This window comes from Pantherophis guttatus, chromosome 8 (assembly GCF_059756535.1).
Source record: "Pantherophis guttatus breed Tessera chromosome 8, ASM5975653v1, whole genome shotgun sequence".
In the NCBI taxonomy this organism is placed as follows: domain Eukaryota; kingdom Metazoa; phylum Chordata; class Lepidosauria; order Squamata; family Colubridae; genus Pantherophis; species Pantherophis guttatus.
The window spans coordinates 39,080,467-39,094,048 of NC_142070.1; the positions used below are offsets into that span (position 1 = coordinate 39,080,467).

Sequence of the window (13,582 nt, forward strand, 5' to 3'; positions counted from 1 at the left end):
TGGAACACAGTGGAAATTAGTTCCAGTTTCAATAAAGTGGATTTTGAAACAATTGAAAATATTTTTTCTTGCTCTTCTGCCAAAAACACACTTAAAGAAGTTTTATGTACAACAACAAAACATGCAATCCATTCTCGATTGCCTAAATAGGATTTCAGCAGAGCTGGCAAACTGGCTCTAAGTCTACTAAGTAATGTTTATTGAAGAAATAAGTGAACACCATTCTTTATGCATTTTAGGAAGAGACTATTAACACATGGTCTTCTTGGCCTACCAAACAACTACACACTTTTATCTTTCTGTGGGCTGGTCTGACTCCATCTGTCATTTGTTTTTGTAGTGGTCAAATTTATCATTTGTCTTGTTTTTGTACTGATTGTAAGAATCTCCAATGTCATATTTCTTTACAAGAAATCCTTTGAGTTCCAAATTGATAATTTAGGCTAGTGTTTCTCAGCCTTGCTGACTTTAAGATATGGGGACTTCAACTAGTGGGTTGCTACCGGTTTGCCCCAGATTGGGCGAACTGGTAGCAGCAGCGACGGGAGGCTCTGCCTACCCGCCCGGACGTCTCTGCGCATGTGAGCGAATCAGTAGCGATGGGATTTGAATCCCACTACTGACTTCAACGCATTTTGATGGGATGGAGAATTCTGGGAGTTGAAGTCCACAAATCCTAAAATTGGTAAAAATTGAGGAACACTACTTTAGACCTTCTTAGGAAAAAAAATGTAAATACATGATCCAAACCTACCCCAAAAATATAAGATTGTCCAGAAAGAGTCCTGAGGTAGAGATAGAGAGCAGACTTATCAGATGGCTTCTAGTGAATTTCTCTATCTCTATGCCCAAGATAGTAACCATTTTGCAAGGTTGGCTTAAGTAACTCCTTAAAATTTGAGATGGGGAAAAAGTCCTCAAAACTGCTTGCTGTTCTGCACTAAGCCTGGCCTAATTCGTCATTCACATGTTGAATGATCCACGATACAAAATAATTGCTTCTTAACACAGATAGCTAGCAAGTCAGAGAGAAAACTAAATTCGTTTTCTTGACAAATGTCAGAAGAAATGATTTGTATGGGGGAATATTTGATAGGATAAGTTTGGAGTTGTTTTAGGCTGTTCCAGAGAAAAGGAAGACTGACTGTAAAATAATTTTCAGTCTCCTGATATCCAGGAAAGGAGATGTCATATGCATATATCAAATAAATTCATCAGGTAAAATAAACAATCACTCTAAATCATTCACATGACCAGCCGTGTTCCCATGATGCTCAAATAGTACTATTTGTACTCTGAGATAAAAATGATGGAAAATTGGGGTAACCGTAGGACTTTTACTAATACAAAACATATTTCAAAAATACCAGTCAGGAAAATCCCTTCCTCTGAAACAATCCAGTGGATTACGCATACTCAGTGGGCATAGAAGGGCGACTGGTTACTAAATAGAAAATAGGTACGGGGTGGAGAAGGTAAAGACACTATTATTTTGTACACAGTGTACATCCAACTTTTATTTATAGATCCCCTTTATTTTGCTTTTTAGTAGTCACTGTTTTGAGATTGAAGAATGATACAAGTTATATAAAAATAATAGCAAGATTGATTTCCCACAAGCTATATTTCTTCAGTTATATTGCACTGTTTATGGCATGTATGGCCTACAGAGAGCCCAAGAAGAAATAATAGAGTTTTATCACTCTTTCTGTTTCAGAGATACACTATGCATCAGTTTTATGTTGTTTTGTTTTTGAAATGTTCGGCATAAAATGTATATAATAATCTGTTAGGGAAAGGGACAGCTTCAATTATCTGTAGTTTATCAATGTATTTATATATTTTTCATTCCAGAAAGACAAGAACACACTGAGGAAAGAGAACAGGTTTTTGAAACAGGAAACTACCCGTTCAAGCACAAAGAATATGTTTTATGAATGTGAAATAAATCGACTAAACAAGGTAGGATTCTTCTTGTTTTAGTATTCATATATCTATGTTAAAAAATCATACTCATATATCTTTCTTATACACTTGGTAATATTACATTGTGGATTATGTGGATTATCATGCCTACACACAGATTAATCATGCCATTCTCATTCATGGCAAGAAAAAGAATAAAAAAATATAAAGGTATAAACTAAAGGAAATATAATTAAATCTAGTGAGACCACACCAGGGGTGGGTTCTACTTACTACCGGTTCACAGCGGGGCCACGTGCGCTCACTTCACTCATGCACGCGCTCTTCTGTGCATTCGCAGAAGCGTTTTGATGACGTCAGGGTCGGTGAGCGGAGACTCCCGCCAGTTTTACTACTGGTTCTATAGAACCGGTGCGAACTGGGGGCAACCCACCACTGGACCGCACCTCCTGTACTTTTCTCCTGCCAGCCTCCCTGGTAAACCAGACAGATAGGGAATACAACTAGATGAGCTAATTTTCTACCTTTTTGAAAGGTAGAAATTAACAGAATCTTGCAACTTTGAAGGAACAAACTTCCGATGCCAGTTTTGAATAATTAGATGGGTCCTTCCTCTGACAGTTGAGATTGGGAGCTCCTCCTTCTCTTATCTGATTATTTTCCAGGCAGCATTTCTTCCCTTGTTCCTCAAGATCATTTCCACAAACCATTACATCCAACTCATTATGCTCCAATGAACCAGGAAGCCATCTCTCTGATCTGCTTCTGAATATTATTTTGTTTTTTAAGAACTTAAACACCTGTTTTGTATAGGTAATTGGTCTTGCAAATTTCATCAAGATCATCTGCTTTACTCTCTATCTACCATAGAATGCAGCAGCTATTTTAATATGTGAATCTTTGGGCATGAACAGCTGGAAGTCAATAGCTATCTGGATGTTACAGATATATAGTAAATAAATATATTTCCACCAGGAAGGCAGCAAAAACCAATGAATCAGTGGTGAAATCTAAAATTTGTTACTACCGGTTCTGTGGGCGTGGTTTGGGGAGGTAATGTATCTGGGTGGGTGTGGCCAATTTTTTTTTTTTTACTTTTAAAACCATTTTTTCTACAACTCCTTCGGCGAAGAGGTTGTAAAAAAATGCTTTCAAAAGGCTCTGATGATCCTAGCTGAGTTGCCTGATTGACAGAGGCTTTTTTCTTTTTCTTTTTTTGAAAAAAAGTTTTTATTATTTTTTATAATCAAACAAATAACATTTTCACTTGTATATTTAAACATTTATAAGCCCAACCTTCCACCCCCCATTTCCACCCCCTCCCCCGACTTCCCAGAAGAAAAACAGGGTATAAGTTTTATCAAACATACGCTAAAATATGCTAAGTTAATGCAAGACTATAACTCCCTAGACCCCTTAACTCCCCTTCTACAGATTATTCATCAACCTTCCTATAAACTCAAAATAACATATAATCCTTTAGGCCTAAGAGTTTTAAAAACATTAACAAACACTAATAGATCATTCAAAGCCTAAAATTCTCATAATACATCTGTAAAATATTCTTAGTTCATTTTCTTAATCATTTTACTCTCCCTCCTACTTTTATTCTCAAAATTCAAATATTTTTTCTTAAACCTTAATTAATCATTAATTGAATTCTTAATTCATTTACTTAGTCATTGTAATTAGTCATTAATACATCAATTATTAGACTAAAGAAAATTAATCTTCCCTTCTTCCTTTCTTTCTATATTTTTTCCAATCTTTCTTCCTCCCTCTTACTTTTATTTTGAGGAGGTTTTGATTTTCAACTGGAGGTTGATGTATCTTTAAAACTTGCCCCTTTCTTGGAATCAATTCCTCTGATTTGGAGCCCCCATATTGACTCTTCTTGCTTATATAATCAGTCAGTTCATAGAACGAAGAGTTAACTCGATGAGTTTGGAAAAAAAAGTCCAGTTGTTGCATTTCAATTAATTGTGTGAAAGCCTCTGCCAAATCTTCCGAAACCTCATAGGGCTGATCAGTTTCTTCTTCTTTCTGCTCCAAATTATATTTTTGAAAAGTTCTGTCAGTTAATTCCACAAGGGCAGGAAGAAAGTTTGAAGATTCTTGAGAATCAGCCAAATCCAGCTTCTCTGTTTTAATCAAAATGTCTCCTTCATTGTCATTGTGCTTTCCTTCAAAAACATCTTCATTTGCTTTTATATCCTCCACCAGTTCTATAAATTTTCGTTCCATGATTGCTGTAAAGTTATTAATAATTGCTATTTGGTTATTCATGGTTTCCTTTATAAATTCTGTAAAGTCTCTGAAAAAATCCTCTTGGCTCTGTGAATCAGTTCTCTGTGTCATTTCTGACACCATTAGAGAGCTTCCACCACTTTCAAAAACTCCTTGCTTGGAAGCCATATTATTTTAAGAAATTTTTTCTTTTCAAAGCCAAAACATCTCTTAAGCAACTTTCTCAAATTTATTTGTAGTTTATCAAGCAAGATAGTCTTTTCTACACCCAGCTCTCAAATCCCAGCAGTTTAAGTCCAGTCTCTAAGCACAAATCTATTAACAAGCACTTAACTTTCACTTTCAGTCCAGCCATAATGAAGACGCCATTTCCTCCTTCAGCTCAGCAAAATCAAGTAGAAACAATGTATCCCAGGAGTTAAGCAACATACTTGCAAAGGCTTGTTCTCCTGCTTCTGTTCTGCCTGCTTTTGGACTTAATTAATCTCCTTGTTCACAGCAGAGTTGGTCGCCGGCGTCTGGCTCCGTTTAAAATGGAGTCGCCACGGATCCGGAGCTTCAGTGGGCTGAACAGGGAGCTCTCACCCTCCAAGCCCCTGGAATTGCTCGCCCACCGGCTCTCCTCTCCTTCTTCTCCTGAAGGAGAGGTTTTCAAGCCGTCTGACAGCTGATTAGCGCTGTCAGAACGGCTCCAACGGAATCGCGGGGCTGGCGGTCTGAAAAGAAATCTCTGAAGAGGTTGTAGAAAAAATGCTTTTAAAAGCCTTTGACGATCCCAGCTGAGCCGCGCGATCATCAGAGGCCTTTTTTTTTACTTTTAAAAGCATTTTTTGGCCGAAGAGGTTGTAGAAAAAATGCTTTTAAATTTTTTTTAAAAAAGCCTCTGATGATTGCGCGCCTCAGCTGGGCATGGGGTAGGCAGGGATTTTTGCTATCGGTTCTCCGAACCACCCGCCTCCATCACTACTGGATCGGGCAATCCGGTCCGAACCGGAAGCATTTCACCTCTGCAATGAATGTATTGTTTAAATTAAAATATGTTTCCTGCTTAACCTTACACATATTTCCTGTGGAAACCTATTTCTTAAAAAAGTGTTCTAAGGTTAAAGCTAAGAAACAGGGGTTTCTTAGCTAAGAAAATTACCAAAAAAAAGGAAGTTGTTAGATTTGGTTCACTATAAACTTGTAAAGATGTGTAGATGGAGAAACAAAACGAGATTTTAAGAAATCAAAAAGTATAATTAAAATTCTTATTTACAATCTAAGGATATATAGATCAGGAAGCTCAAAGAACAACAAAATTGACAGCAATAGTTTAATTTGTAGAAAATAAACACCACTAGTTTGTTTTGTGATTCTGTATTTGGGAGAACAATGTTTATCTTTACATTTTTTTGTATTCAAATGTATTTGTGGATATTGCGCATGATTATAAGCCCTCAAATCTTTTTTAATCTGAATGTTGAATTTTTTATAATTAATAGTGTATTATAAACTATTATCTAAAAACTAAAATAACTTATTTTAAAATTAAGTGCAAGAACTAGACCATCTGCCACAATGTGGTTTGACGGAATTTATATATTGGGCAAAGATATAATCATCAGTTGGTTGGCATGCAGATAATATTAAACAAAAAGCATACAAATGCCATTATAATTTAACATGTGAACCCAGGCAGCTACAAAGTTTTCTTAAGCAAAAAAATGTCTACATGGACTATCTCGTGTTCTCTGATAAAATAAATTGACACACAATTGAAAGTGATAAAACAAACCAGCCAGCAAAAAAAATCAGCAGGCAAAACACACCAAAGGCACAGAATATTCCAGAGCTATGGATAATAATACTATGAGTACGAAAGAATGGTATTTAGTTACTCATTTAAATATATTATGTGGCAGCAGAACAGAGATAAAATTAGTATACCCAGATGATCTATCCTCTTTTCTGCACCATAAAGGAAACAATTTAGTGGAAACGGATGACGTCTCCAACATTTGCTAGAAAAATGGGAAAATTAAATGGATAACTAAATATTTTGGTTAGATAAATGTTTGTTTACAAACAGTGGAAGTCTGTGTAATAATGGTTTCTGCAAGAATCTGAAATTGGTACTATAAAGTAAATAAGGTAACTAGTGTAGTAATAGTACAATCCCTGGTTTTTCCATTCGTTTACATCCTATAAAAGTATGTAAGCTTCAGGTGTACATAATAAAGATTTCAGGCCATATTTTAGAACATAGGTCCACTGAATATAATTAGGCACTGAATTAGGAAATAGCAATAGTTTTCATTGAATATAATTTTACCTCCAAGAATATATATAGTCGGATTGTAGAGTTGAAGCAGTATACTTATTTAAAATGGGAAGAGGAAGAAATGTAGTTGCAAAAATCAAATCAAAACTATTCTTATTTTTTAAAAAAATGAGAATAGATAATATTTGGATAAAATACTATCACATAAAAATGCAAATCCATTGTCATTACTATAGGACCTATAGTAAATGACAATGGATTTTCATTCTTTATGTGACACTATTTTATCCAAATATTATCTACTCTCATTTTTTTTGGTTTGATTCATAGTTTTGGTTTCGTTTTTGCAACTCTATAAATTACGTAGAGTCTAGGTGATTCTAACAAATATAGAAGAAAAGTCACACCATATCTTGTATACATTAACTGTTAAAAAAAAGAGTTTATATTTGTATTTTGGATTAGTTGGAGGAAATATATACGTATCTCTTATTGTTCTTTGTTTGCCTTTTGCTTTTGGGGATTAAGTCTCTTTTGGATATCTTGAAACATCAAAATGCATTCTCCCAGAGTTCTCATGTTGAGGCATTGAATAAGAATTGCAACCAAGAAGAGATGGGAATGCAAATCGAAGTTCTCTGGGAACAGGTATCAGTGGACAGAATATAACTCTTTGCAACGTTCAGTTAATTCTGAAAATTGTGGAAGCAGCAGCATCTATGGGGCTCAGAGGTTACGATGATTACAGGGTTAAAACCTGTACACACATTTAAAGTAGGCAGAACTCTGATTGTGTAGCTATCCTTGGCTTTTTTCATGCATTATTGCAAATCCCTCATTGGAGACTCCTTGTTCAGAACAAATGTTCTGTCACTCTGAAATATGAAAATATTTGCTTGTTGGAATGATAAACTAAACAAACTACAGGTAGTCCTTGATTTACAGCAGTGATTTAGTGACCACAATTTAGTAATCACAATTTAGTGACCAAAATTACAATGGCACTGAAAAAAGTGGCTTATGATGTTTTTCATACTTACAACCATTGCAGCATCCCCATGGCCACATTATCAAAATTCAGATGCTTGAAACTGGCTCATATTTACGACAGTTGTAGTGTCCTGGGGTTATGTGATCACCTTTTGTGACCTTCTGACAAGCAAAGTCAGTAGGGAAGCTAGATTCACTTAACCACTATGTTACTAACAAAATAATAGCGTAACACAGTTGGAAGGGACCTTGGAGATCTTCTAATCCAACCCCCTTAGGTTATAGGTTTCAAGCAGGAAACCTATAACCTTTCAGACAAATGGTTGTCCAATCTCTTCTGAAAAACCTCCAGTGTTGGAGCACCCACAACTTCTGGAGGCAAGTCATTCCACTGAATAATTGTTCTAACTGTCAGGATTTCCCCCACTTAATTCTAGATTAGTTCTCTCCTTGATTAGTTTCCATTCATTGCTTCTTTTCCTGCCTTCAGGTGCTTTGGAGAATAGGTTGACTCCTCTTCTTTGTGGCAACCCTTTAAATATTGGAACACTGCTATCATGTCACCTCAAATTCTAGTACTAACTTAACAACTGCAGTGATTCACTTAACAACTGTGGCAAGAAAGATTGTAAAATGGGCAAAACTCACTTTAACAAATATGTTGTTTAGCAACATAAATTTTGGGCTCTGTTGTGGTCATAAGTTGAGGACTACCATCAGAGGTGGGTCTCACATACTGTAACAACTTGTTCACCCGTAACCAAAAATGTGAACGCATGCACTGTGATGGTGTGATGGTGCCAGGGTAGGTGGGTGGGCCCAGCCGTTGGTGGGAACTACTTGTTCGTCCGAATTGGTCTGAACTGGCAGCAGCCCACCACTGACTGCTGTACATGTATATGCATATTAGAGAATGATTGTTGAAGAAATGAATATGGAAAAAGATACTGTTTAATGCATATGCACAGAAAAAGGTAATTACAAAGAATGTAATCAAACATCATGGGATGTTAAGATTAAAAGATCAGGAAATTGATTTTGATGTAAATTTTAAAAAACTGTTGAAAGTGAGTGAAAAGCACTAAAAAGGACTAGAGAGTAAAATTTTAAATAAAAATAATACAATTATTTGGGATAAAACTGATTTAAGGGGCTGCTGCAAGGTATACTTTAGAGATTAGTATAGGAATGAGGTGTGATCTTAAAACAAATGCGATAAAGTTAATTCATTAAAAGAAAATCATAGATACTATGAGAATGATGAAAAATAGTATAGCTGAGGATGTAAATGCTACAACTAAAGAAATGTTAAAATGTGAATATCAAACATTTTTGAAGAATTTTGTTCTGAAAAAAGTTTGATAGTCATTTTTGTTTTATATTTTTTATGGGTTTTTTGTCACTTCTTAACTTGTTTTGTTATTTCCTTCCCCATTTTCCCGTCATATTACTTTGTTTTTTTATGTTCATGAAATATAATAAAAAAGACTTGTAAAAAAGATTTTTATGCGAACTCATGTATTTTGCATGTAAATATTTTTCTATGTGACATTTATACCCTATAGACAGAAGTAAACAAATTTGCATTTTTGTGCCTCTTTTAATTAATAATGTTTGTGTAGAGCTATCACATTAAATAATGCCAATTGTAGGTTCAGATTTATGAAGAAGATTTCAAAAAGGAAAGATCCGAGAGAGAGAGGCTCAGTGAAGAGAAAGAACTTCTGCAAAAACTTAATGAGCAATCACAGTCCCAGCTGAACAAATTAAAATCTCAGGTATGTCTCAAAACAAAAGTATCATTCCCAAAACACATACTTTATTCTTAGTTTCTCACTTCCAGTGTAACCCAAGAAATAACTGACATAATATTTTATATGAGATCCTCAGCTTGGAAGAAATCATTCCAGGCACAACTGCAGGGGGATCAGGTATCACAAATGGTATTGCATCAGTATGATACAAGCTCTGCGCCTTTTTTGCATGCATCAGGACGTTGCATATGTTTACAGAAGGGAAGAGCTTGTGCCGTGATGGTACAACACTGCTTCTGTCTAAATTTCTGATATCGGTAGAACGTGAAATATAATAAATATAATAATAAACACTGTCTCCTTAAATATTCTGTAAATAATATAAAATGCTCTTTTTTCCTACCTCTTCTTTATGGATTCCAGAACATAGAAGAAAAGCAAAACAAATAATAATGGCTCAGTAATGTCTCCTACTGCAAGATTTACACTTTAAGCCCATGTTGAACATCTCTGGAAGTTAGTGCAGCATACTCAAAAATAATTTTGTATAGGATCTCAACCACAAGAAACATGGTGAAAAAAATAATGCACTTGTATTTGGAGCCTAAATCTAAATGTGAGATCACCAGTGATTTTTTCAGTAGAATTGTAACTATTTTACTAAATCTTTAGACCAGTTTCCCCAACATAATGCCTTCTAGATACATTGCATTCTCTGGCTGGGGGATTGTGAGATAGGAAGGTGAACGTAACATAGAGCGGGTGATGTCTGCCAAATCACAGCAGAATAGTAGCATTGTGCCAACAAAAAAGTTATTATGTACCGTATTTTTTGGAGTATAAGACAAATCTTTTCCCCCCTAAAAGGGGGTGAAAATTTAGGTGCATCTTATACACCGAATGTAGCCCTGCCCACCCACTGGTCCCTACTCTTTGGGACCTCCTTGCAAGCAAACAGCAAGAAAAAACAGCTCCTTTCAGCTTCAGCACAGTCTAATTAGCACAAGTTGATTGGATAGGCCTCCCGACTCAGCTGTTTTGCGCAGGGCTCTGCTGCTTACTGCAAAGAGGTAAATTGCTGGAGCAAATTTTTTTTCTTTGTGCTAATCAAGCTATGCTGAAAACGAAAATGAAAGTAAAGCAGGTTGTTTGCTGCCATGAGGCAAAACTGCTCAGAGGCAAAGGCAGGGGGAGATTTCTTTTTCTTCTTTTCCTCACCAAAAAAGGTAGTGGGTCTTATACTCCAGTGCGTCTTATACTCTGAAAAATACGGTACTTAGCTCTAAGTTCTTGGAATACCGGCTTCTACCTTGGTCAGGACCTGTCACTTCTGATCAGCCAGTCTGCAGTTCTTCTAAAGTAGGGGTGTTAAACTCAAGGCCTGCGGGACCACCCTAGAAACAGCAAGGGACTAGCCCATGGTGCCTCTGCCAGTGAAAACGGAGCTCTGTTTTCACTGGCAGAGGGTTGCAGGAGGCTGTCGCAGCCAGAAACAGAGCTCGGGAGCCCATTTTCGCTCGCAGGCGGCCCTGACACAAGTGACATCATGCCCACCCTGACCACACCCATCACGGCCCCCTGAGGTCCAACACAATCTTGATGCAGCCGTCTATGAAATCAAATTTGACACCCCTGTTCTAAAGAAACAAATGAAGGAATGAAAAAAATGGCAATTGATACTCTGTATCAATAAAACATTTCATAAATGCAAATGATTTATGCACTCTATAGTGTATAAGAGAAATGAGTTCAGTCAATAACGCAGGATAATCTGTACCTAAGACATCCTTGACAGGAATTTGTTCAATAGTTTCTTGACAATTATTGATAAATGGAGGTTTGCATGACCCTTCTAAGAATTACATGCTATTACATTGCATTTAGAACATAAAATATGAATCTCAGGGCTGGTAAGGACCTCAGTAGTCTTCTAGTCCAATCTTCTGCTCAAAGCAGGAAGGAGCCTTCTACCATCCCAGTCAAATGTTTAATAGCTTTTCACCTTGTATTCAACCTAAAATAGCCTGCTTAGTTTATTGAAATGACTACTCTTTACTGAGACCTTTATTCAGAAGAAGCAATATATCTTTTATCAACATTAAACAATTTTATTCATCAATGTCATTTTTTTAAAAATTTGGAATGCAGTAAAAACAATCACATTTCTAAGTTATAAAATGATGCAGTGAAAGGACCACTAGAGGGTGCAAGAGGTTCTCCTTTCAACAATTCTGAAATTTGCTTTTAAATAACTGCTTGATCTTGTCAGATGCTCCTTTTCGTGAAGGCTTGTAGGTACACAACTAATACTTGCTTCCTTATTGGATGAAGGGCCAGGCCCCTGTTACTCTGAAACCTAGCAAGGTACTGACAAATGCATATTTAGACAAGGCTGTAAGGCTTTTTAAAATTTCATCTTTTAATAAGTGTAATAATTAAATGCTACTTTCATGCAATATTTAATACCAGTAGTTCTTCTTACTGATACAACTTCTTTCTTTATAGCTGTGTATTATATCGTGTATATTTTACTTCATTGGCTGAATTTCTTCTCTTCACAGATTAAACACTATCAGAGAGAAAATGAATTTCTTCAGAAGCAAGTAAAACAACAGGTTTGTGTTTTTTGCTTTAGATTTATTTAGTGACTCCTAAGCTTGCAGACTATACTTTTAATATAACTACTATGGTTAAGCTAAAATTGATTAATATTCAGCTTTATAGTTACTGCAACTTAATAAGCTAAAGTTTTTTTTAATTAATTATTCTGCATATAATTCAATATTTTTGTAATGCACTATAATAAAAATATTTGGCTGGCATACATACCTGTTTATTGGTTAAAGCAATATAAAAATAAAAAACACAACCCTAATAGTTATACAATATATATATATATATATATATATATATATATATGTAATAATTATAATATAATACATTTAGAAAATTAAAGTCATAACCAAATTTAAGCTTTTAAAGTTAAATCAACACTTTTCCTCAGAAATTTCGGGAAGTACTCTGCAACCTTATTTTAGGCTAATATAGTTTTTGAAAAGCATTTCCAAAAATGACGCCCATAATTAGAGTTTAGATACCTGTACTTGAATAGTATATTATCTATACTCTGATAATTGGGGTATAAAGTCAGCTCAAAGCAAGTTAAGGGACCCTTTCCCCCACCAAGGCTAAGACAATGTGGAACTTTTAAAAAATCTTATTTTGTATTAATGTATATTTTTAAATGTTTTAAAAAATAGTTCATATTGAACCAAAAACAATGAGCCACAAAAACAAGAAATACAAGCATGTCATGTTTTTCCAAGAAAAATAATTGTTTCTATCAATTTTGTTTTATGTCCATTTTTATATAGGCCCAAGATTTCCAAGCGCTTACAGAAAAATATTTCAGCCGGCAGCAGTTGTTTGTTCCTTCTTGTCTTAATTGTGGGAATTGTGGCCTCCTTCAGCCATCCTGTGAACCTCAAATAACATTGGGGTCATTTGGTGCTAACAGAAAACAGCAGCAGCCCCTGTAAACTGAGACTCTGTCAGCAAAAAGACTCAGAGACCAACATTTTACAAGCAGACTGTTCTGTGAGAATTTAGTCACGTTAAAAAATATGCAACTCTACCAGCAGTTTAATTTTATTTCCAAATACCACATTTCTTTCTTAGCTATAATTTCATTATATCCTCTTCCATCACTGACCTCATCACTTTGCTTTCTTCTGGGAATTTGATAAGTTTATTATGTAACAAGTAATGGACTCATTTCTATTATCTGCATTTCCTGCACATCAATTCTAAAAGGCAAAAGAAAAAAACATTTTATTCTTATTTTTCCCTTTTACAGCTGTACTTCTGTATCATTATCATTTTAAAAAGTAAGTTCAGATTGTTAAAAAGATGCATGCATTTTTCTCTATCTACTGATATACATTATCTGTCTTTTCAATTAGAAAAATATATTTCACTTTGAAATTATTTTATGCATATTAATTTTGTAAACAGTTGTACATTTATATATAGTAGCTTAAATAAATTGTAGATAAAATATTTTTAATTTGAAGTTATAAGCAGAATGTAATTTATTTTACTACCATTTAGTTAATTTTATACAACCCTTTGTAAAAGAGATTGTATACATTCCTTTAGCCTGTCTTGATACAAAAAACAAAATGACCAGGAAAATCACAAATAGATAGACCACAGTAGCTAAAGCTGCAAAAGCAAATATGAGAAGCTAAATTCATTATAAAGCTTAAGAATACTTGAGATATAATACAGTCAGGTATTAAGAAAAGGGTAAATGTATGTAATGTATGTATGTTAAGGTGACCAGATTTTAACATTGGTAAAGAGGGACATTGTGGGTGTGGCTTATTTTGTGGGCGTGGCT

At 35.1% G+C, this 13,582-nt stretch overlaps 1 protein-coding gene across 1 annotated transcript in view; it reads left to right on the plus strand.

Moving 5' to 3' along the window:
• The window catches only part of TNIP3 (TNFAIP3 interacting protein 3), a 71,492-nt gene extending 58,247 nt beyond the window's left edge, over positions 1 to 13,245 (plus strand). The window contains exons 7-11 of the mRNA XM_060686451.2: positions 1,855 to 1,962; positions 6,965 to 7,084; positions 9,079 to 9,204; positions 11,742 to 11,795; positions 12,555 to 13,245. Of these exons, the coding sequence (XP_060542434.2) occupies positions 1,855 to 1,962; positions 6,965 to 7,084; positions 9,079 to 9,204; positions 11,742 to 11,795; positions 12,555 to 12,719 (573 nt within the window). The 3' untranslated portion in view covers positions 12,720 to 13,245. The remainder of the gene's footprint in view (positions 1 to 1,854; positions 1,963 to 6,964; positions 7,085 to 9,078; positions 9,205 to 11,741; positions 11,796 to 12,554) is intronic.
• The last annotated feature ends 337 nt before the right edge of the window (positions 13,246 to 13,582 follow it).